Raw genomic sequence first — 8,310 nt, 5'->3', positions numbered from 1 at the left:
CCAAGCCTCCTAGCCCTACTGTGAAGGGCAAGGAGAAAATTTAAGTTGAGTTTTGTGTTATGACTTAGCCTATTTGCTATGCTATTGTGTAGTTTATAGGCTCACTTGAAATAAGTGAGCATTGATTTGTACTAGTGAGTGGTGCTAGCATATCGCTCGTCTTACTTGTCATAGGTGCAGTGACTTATATGTATTCGTGCCGTTCTCTTAGATAAATGAAAACCCTATTTGTTGATTCAAAAAAAAAAATGTATAACTAATGATAATGAATGTATAAGAATTCAAATATCATATCATTCCCAAAATGAAAATTGCAAACGCTAAGTTCAATAGCACACTTGACTATGTTGCCAAATGCTAGGAGACCAGAACTACAAATAACTCTGAATTAAGCTTCTGGGTTATCTTCTCCTATATATTACTTTTCACCAATTTCATCAGAGGCTCAACACCTCAAACCCTGGCCTACATTCTGAGAGAGAGTAAAAAAATCATAAAAGTAAATTCTGGGTTTAGGGAATCTTACGAAAATGAATTGAAAATGGAGAGGGACGAGAAGCAAAGAAGCAGAAGCGTATAGAGAGATCCAGAAATACATGTCGTCTTATGTGTTATTGTGTTTTCCGGATTTGATTGTATTGAGAGAGAGAGACAGAGAGAGAGAGAGAGAGAGAGAGATTGATTGATTGAAGAAGACTTGGCCAAAAATCTCAGGCCTGGAATTCATTTCTATGGATCCATACTTTCATACAATCTAAATCATAACTAGCGAAGCAATAAGCTACACTATTAGTTGACTGAAGAGCATGTTAAACTAAAATTAGTTTCATCCAAAATATTTACCTAAGTTCGGATTTCGATACACAGATAGTTACATATATTATCGTAAATTATAAAAAATAAAAAGTTATACAATGAAGACTAAGGTAAGAAGACCACAAGCAAAGTGGAACAACCCACCGTCTCGGAGACTAAAAGTTAATGTCGATGGCAGCTATAGACCTGGTTTTGGTGACAGTGGCATTGGTGTTGTGGTACGTGATGAGTATGGTACTTGCCAAGCAGCTATGGCCCGTTATTTTCCCCATGCCCTCTTTGCTATTCATATGGAGGCAGAGGCATGTAGGGCAGGCCTCCTTTTGGCAATTCACCAAGGGTGGGATGGATTCGAACTTGAAAGTGATTGCTCACTGATGGTTGCGGTGTTGTCTCAGAGTTTGGAGGACCGATCTGAGATTGGGCGATTATCGATGATTGTAAGTCATATTTGACATCTTTACACTCAATTCAGATTAGTCACGTCTTCCACGAAGCAAATGGTGTAGCTCACAGGTTAGCTCATCTTGCTAGTTTAAATTATCTTAATGATGTTTGGTTAGAGGAGGATCCTGTTATTATTCAAGATGTACTCTATGAGGACTCATGTAACTGTAATCGAGGTCAAGGCCGTATGTCCCCCTCGATGAATGATTCTAATTTTAATATAATAAGTCAAGCGTGGGCCTCCCAGATTGGTTAGGTTCCAAACCCCTTCAAAAAAAAAAAAAAATGAAGACGATATAAAATCAAGACTTGTACACCTTCAATTACTGAAATAAAGGGCAACTCCTCTTCAAAAAAATAAATAAATAAATAAAGGGTAACTCCAATAGCTTCCCTAAATTTTAATTTTTCTCAATTTTAGAAAATGGTCCTTGACCAAAAGCCCCAAAATGAGTAAAAGTTATCTCATTTACCCCAGCAACAGATTTTTATTCCTCCTTTTATCCAATTTAAACTAAATTGACCTTTTTATCCTCAGCCTAATTAAAAAATTACATCATGCCATGCTTCTCTCTCTCTCTCTCTCTCTCTCTCTCTCTCTCTCCAGCAACTGCCGGCGATCTCTCTAATGAAAGAGCTCGCCGAGAAAGCTGACGTGTGGAGGACCAACCCGTCGGTGTTGCGCATCTCCAGTGTCGATCCACTCCCCGATCTTCACCTTTGGCTGGGCGTCGAGTTCTTGCCCAGATCCCGGTATCATGCCATGCTTCTGTCTCAGACCCATTCGACGACCCGACTTCCAGTCTCGGGTCTTCATATTCCGTTCGCAGCCCTTCCACCAATGTCGGCTTCCTCGACTAGTTCTTCGCGCTCCACCGATTCCTGCTGTCGAACGAGTCCGACTCACTGAGCGACAACCCGGACTCGCTGGCATCTGCACTCTCTCTCTCGCCGGTCGAAGCTACCGCGCCTTCTCTCTCTTGCCGGTCGAAGCTACCGGGCCATCTCTCTCTCTCTCTCTCTCTCTCCTCCGTGCAGATCTACACCCCAATAGACTACTTTCGGTCCAGATTCTGCAGCCAGAAAAAATGGGAGAAGAGGACATGGGTGCCAAGTAACGAGACAGAAGGAAAGAAAAAAAAGTTTTGAATGTCTATTGGGGGGCAATAGACGTTTTTAAATTGATATAATCTCTTCGTTTGTTTCTTTAATCAAAATTTTATTTGTCTAATTTTAGGAAGATAAGTTCCTATTTCGACTATTGAAAGTTTTATTGGGGGCCAATAGACGTCTATTAGGGGGCAATATACGTTTTGAACTGATAATAATCAGCTCTTTTTTTCTTTAATCAAAGTTTTATTTGTCTAATTTTTGGGAGATTAATTCATATTCTGGCGACCGAAAGTTCTATTGGCGGGCAATAGAGGTTTATTGTCCCTCTATTAGGGAGCAATAGACTATTGGAAGTAATAGACATCTATTGGGGTCAATAGACCTCCATTGGGGAGCAATAGACGTTTATTGGGGTAATAAACATGTCTGGCGACCTGTGATCGGAATCCAGCGAAAGTTGGCCTGATTCCGGCGGCCGGTGACCGGCTACGGTGAAGTCTCCAATGGTTTCTCTCTCTTCTATTCTCTCTCTCTCTCTCTCTCTAAGTAACAAATGGGTGAGGGTAAAATGGTATTAAAAAAGAAAAAAACTTAATGGGGTATTAGAGAAGACCTCCTTAGAGTGTTTTGGGTAAGAGAGAATTAAAAAAACTTAATGGGGTAAATGGGAAAAAAATTACTAAAAATGGGGTAAATGGACAAAAACCCTTTAGACTAAATTAGTCTTTTTTTGCTCCAACAAATTCCTTGTATCCATATTTTAGAAATAGAGATGAAAGAGAAAATCAAATCTCCTAAATTTACAGCAATCGCTAAAATTATAGCGATAACAAAATTTTGAAAACTTCACGTTCTCCACTCTCCCAACGGCTGAAACAAGGCTTCAGCTTAGTTGGAGAAGACTGAATCCCAACCCATAAAGAAGACGGTAGGAGAGGTGAGCCACCTTCTCCACCTCTATTCATTCTGATCACTCTAATTCTCTATTTGTTTTCCTCTTTTCCGACCTCGCTTGTTTTGATTGATTAGAGAATATTGAATTTTTGGATTCTTGATTGTCGTTTAATGGTTGTTTCGATGTAAAATATTTGGGTATGTGTATTTGTTCAAGAGTTACAATTTGTTTGGATGCTCCCCTTACTTTAGGGATTTAGGAATTAGGGTTTTAAGAGGATTAGTATGTTCAAAGATTAGTGCTTCAGGAGAATTAGTTGTTGAAAGCACCAATCTTCAGGAGGATTAGGGATTAGTGATTGGAACAATATCCATGCTTCAATTTTCCATAATATACGAAGAGTCAGATATGTTCTTGTATGATTAATTTTCATAGTTTGACTTGTACTTCTTCAAAAATTTTGTTTCTTCCCTTCTTGCTCTGTTCTACTTCTTATGTGCTTCATGAATTCAATTATCCTCTGAAATCCCATTGATTACATGACGAATAGCTCCAAATTATTTGCTTCCCAAAGTCATACAGATTGGTCAAGCATATACATCCACGCCTTAAAGTTCATTTGTTCCAAGCTAGATATAGCTTCTTTTCTGGACAATGTGCATGGTTCCAAGCTAGCCATAGCTTCATAACCCTTTTAGAACAGGGTATTTTCTAATTTAAGGGTGGCTTTTTATTTGGGCACCCTGCAATAACAATTAGTCAGTAGTAGCTTAATTATACTTTCAATGGCAAGTGTCTTTTTCATCATTTGTTCAACTGGGACTGAACATTTATAACTCCCTGCATTAACATTATACAGTTGACTTAAATATTTATTGGCATGCACCAAATTATATTTATATGATGTAACAATTTTGCCTCAGACATGAATGTACCTCATAGATTTGATCCGAAATGAGGGCCATCGCATGAGCAGAAGGGACTAGAGCATTGTTATCATTGTTATCAAAGTAATTTCTGTCTCTGACTCCATTCCCCACTATGTGACCTTTGAGATTTACAACTGGTTTGGTTCCATTTTGTATACCTGCATACATCAGTAGTTCATACAGTAGTTATACTATCATCGATGATCGGTACTTTTTGCAAGATGATAGAGATAGAGAAACAATTATATGTAGTGTTTGTTACCTGTGGCAACTTGTGTACAATTTATCTTATTTCTATTGAATTTAATTTATTTGTCTTCGCATTTTGTGTAGATGGACTCGACGTCATTGAATTTCACTGACCTCATCAACAGCGAAACAAACCGCAATGAACCTCCTCTGACATATGATTTCCCGTCGAGTCAATATCACACCAATGGTTCTACTTGTGCTCCTACACCATTTGAAGATTGCACTTATGAAGAGACACTTACTAATGAAGATTGCACTAATAAAGAGACAACTTGTGCACCTGGCAGCAAGAAAGCACAAAGACAAGCTAACTTCACGGTCGAAGAAGACAAACTTCTTATATCTGCATGGCTCAATGTTAGCATAGATCAAGTGAAAGGAGCTGATCAAAAGAAAAAACAATTTTGGAAAAGAATTACCAAATACTTTGAAGATAACAAGAAGTGGTCCGGTGAACGGAGTGAAAAGTCATTAACGAACCGTTGGTCAAAAATCAATACCACTGTGAGTAAGTTTTATGGGCATCATTCTCAAATTGAACACTTACAGAAAAGTGATTACACGGAACAAGATAAGGTAAGCAGCTAAACATAAACATAAGGACTTAATATCATTATTTTCAGTATCGTGTTTTTGACTTTAATAATGGATTGTTACCCTTGATTTTATTTGTGGAGCTGTGGTGCTGTGTTTGTCTGTTTGAGATCTCTTTTGTGTGTGGGACGTATGCAGTAGCAAAAGCAGCTTCCTTTACATAGGAATTATGACCCTCTCAATTATTAAAGCCTTTGGCCCTTTATTATATTTTTTATAAGCTCATAATTATCTATATATATAGAGGCCCGATCACAGGCAGACGTCGGCACTGTCGCTAAAGTGCGGACGTCGACGCAGCAGCAGCTTTCAGGTGGAGCGCGGCTTGCAGGAGGGAGGCCGGAGGCATCCCGGACCGTTCTGGGCAGCGATCGAGGTCGGAGGAGATCGAGGTTGCACGTTCTGAGCAGCGGCCAGACATGCAACTGCAAGCTTCTAGGAAACGCCGCAACCTTGTCGCCAGCGACTCCACCCGACTGCCCCCCTCTGGCAAGCCCCGCCTCTCCGTCGAAGCTTGATCGAGGCCGGAGGAGCGATGTCCGCACTTTTTCTGGGTTTGCGGACGTCCGCTCTCGAACGGCTCTATATATATATATATATATATATATATATATATATATATCTTTGTGTGTGTGGTCATGCAATATTGTTTCATTTCAAGATAGATACCAGCAGCATATAATTTTAAATTCTCGCATGACTATTGAATTAGGATAGTTAAAAGGTTCTTTATCTAGAGGTTGATTGGTGATCCTACTTGCTCACATATAGAATCGGCTTATGTATTTGAAATCAGATGCATACCACTACCTTATCTAATATGAGCATACTAGCTAGTGAAGAGCATTTTTTTTTTTGTCAGGTCCAGTTCTTATATATTAAAGCATTGCATATATATATATATATATATATATATATATATATATATATAACTTTCTATAAATTACTTGTTGAATTATGCATCAATGTATATCATTTTTTATTGACTTTGTAGATAGTGGAGGCAAAAGAGATGTTCAAGACAAAGGAAGGTCATACATTTGTACTTGACCATTGTTGGGCTATTATGAGGTTCCAGCAAAAATGGATGGATGAACATCAAAAAATCAATGCCAAGAGAAAGTTCAAGGCTCCTGATTCAATCAATTTAGAAGATGATGATGTAGAAGGTCCTGAACCTGCACCCTTGAAGAGGCCAATTGGGAGAAAGGCTGCAAAGGAAGTGATCAAAAAGGCAAAATCCAAAGAACAGGTTAGTAAAAATGAGACACCTTCGAAAAGTACTTCTGAGTTGGAAGAGTTTATGGCAAAAAAATTAGAAAGTGAACGCATAAGGGCGGAACAATTTAAGTTGCTACTTGCTACTGAGCAAAAGCAAGTTGCCCTTAGAGAAAAGGAAATTGAAATTCAGCTTCGAAGTGAGGATGCTAAAATAATGGCCATGGATACTAGTGTCATGCCTCCAATTCAAGCAGAATATTTTATCGGTCTTCAGAAGGAAATCTTGGCAAAAAGAGCTAGCGGCGGTGGAAATCAAGTGTTTCTTTCTGAATGTACAATAAGATAAGATTAGCTTCAGTAAAATTAGATCATAATAAAGAGGATTAAACAAACACTTAATGTAACCTTATTAAACAACAGATTACTTTTTTTTTTCTTTTTTTTTGTGCAACAAACAGCTAAATTACATAGTCTAGTAGAAAAGCTGAGATTTATCATCAGCATCATCCTCATTTCCAGTTGCTCAATGTTACTATCATTTCCAAAGGATGACATGGCTGTAAGGATATGAGTAATAGCTTAAGGCATTCTAAAGAGGATGAAACATACTCCAGTTTTCTTTATTTATACTTCAGAAAAGAAAATCAAGTCCCAAATTGATTCAAGTAACACTTCAAAAATGCATCCTCCCAATCTGATTATTAATTAATGACCATCACAACTACAGCAACTCTGGGAGTAAGACTAAATAGTTTTTAAGCTAAAATACCAGAGCATCGTTCAAGAAGTACAGAGAAAGTGAAATGATCTATTAAAGACATTCACTCCCTAAATGTCTTAAACCAGTTAATGGACCATTACGGGAATAATATTTCTCCCACTTTCTCTTTTAAAACCAGTTCTTTAGCCAAACAGCACGCTTTACTTTGCAACTGCAGGCAAGAAAGACCCTAAGCTGGTCTATCACTTTCTTGATGCCACACAACCCTTTGCTCATCCCTCCTTGACACCAGAAATACTCTGTAAATGCACCTGCATACAAAACTTGGTTTATTTTTTAGGTACTTGGTCCAACTCCTGATGACATGAACCTGGGCAGCTCTATCACTTCCTCAACACTACATCCAGCTCCACCATCCTCCTAGATACACATCCTGGCCCATCCCTCCTAGATGCCACAGATGAGCTACTCTGTAGTCTTGACTAGGTTTAAAATGTGGTCTATTCTTGAGGTAAAAATCCCCATCAGTCAGTTATGCAAATTCCATCTAAACTATAGAAAGTTAAGTAAGCTCAAAAGGATCCTTGAGATAAAGGTTTCTGCAGTAACACACTGATCTGGTAAATGAATGATTTTTCTAGCTAGATTTCGAATCTAGAATTTGAGTCGCTCATATTATGCTTACGTGTTGTTTAGAATAATGCTAGATGGTTCACATTACGTCATGACTCTGCACAATAATAATTCCGAGTATATATCAATTAACATATCGAATGTGGCAGCTACTCAATTTTGGAAGAGTGTATTAGTACATTGCTGAATACTCTGACCATCTCCAGCATTATCCATCTTTAATTACGGACAGTTAATTCCTACTATATAAAATTACAGTACTTGACCACCCTCAAAATTATCCACAGTTCCACACTGAAAGCAGGCGGGTTGTGAATTGTGATAAGTTAATTCAGTAAAGAACTAGGATAACAACTGTTTCAACTGGCTTCATATACGAGATTTAATTGAAGAAATTTTGCAATTTCAAGAAAGGAAAATACAAACTTAGGAATATCAGAGTCAATGGGTATGGAGAAAAGAACAAGAACTTATAGCAGAAGCAATGCATGAAGTTTCAGAAGTTTTCTACGGGCCACTAGCAGACTGAAACAGTTTCATTTTGTGAAATTTTCTAGAATACATGTGTAGAGAGTGGTATAGAAACATAAGAAAGGTTAAAAAAACTTGCAGCATGGTCATTACTAATTAACATCATATGAGCGACTTGTGTCAAATTTCTGCCTCAAAAGAGAAAAAGATACAGATAC

General features: G+C 38.1%; 1 protein-coding gene across 2 annotated transcripts; it reads left to right on the top strand.

Moving 5' to 3' along the window:
* The first annotated feature begins 3,207 nt into the window (after nucleotides 1-3,207).
* LOC121052406 (glutathione S-transferase T3-like) lies at nucleotides 3,208-6,676 on the top strand. 2 transcript variants are annotated; one of them, XM_040517315.1, is made up of 3 exons: nucleotides 3,208-3,313; nucleotides 4,534-4,956; nucleotides 6,041-6,676. In XM_040517315.1, the coding sequence occupies exons 2-3, from the start codon at nucleotides 4,534-4,536 to the stop codon at nucleotides 6,611-6,613; spliced, it is 996 nt and encodes a 331-aa protein (XP_040373249.1). In that variant the 5' UTR covers nucleotides 3,208-3,313; the 3' UTR covers nucleotides 6,614-6,676. The 2 variants fall into 2 exon arrangements, with proteins under 2 accessions (XP_040373249.1, XP_040373247.1); XM_040517313.1 differs by having other exon boundaries at nucleotides 4,534-5,028.
* The last annotated feature ends 1,634 nt before the right edge of the window (nucleotides 6,677-8,310 follow it).

This window comes from Rosa chinensis, chromosome 1, assembly GCF_002994745.2.
Source record: "Rosa chinensis cultivar Old Blush chromosome 1, RchiOBHm-V2, whole genome shotgun sequence".
Taxonomy (NCBI): Eukaryota; Viridiplantae; Streptophyta; class Magnoliopsida; order Rosales; family Rosaceae; genus Rosa; species Rosa chinensis.
Note: the sequence above shows the minus strand (reverse complement) of the source record. Positions and strands in the feature narration are given on the sequence as shown.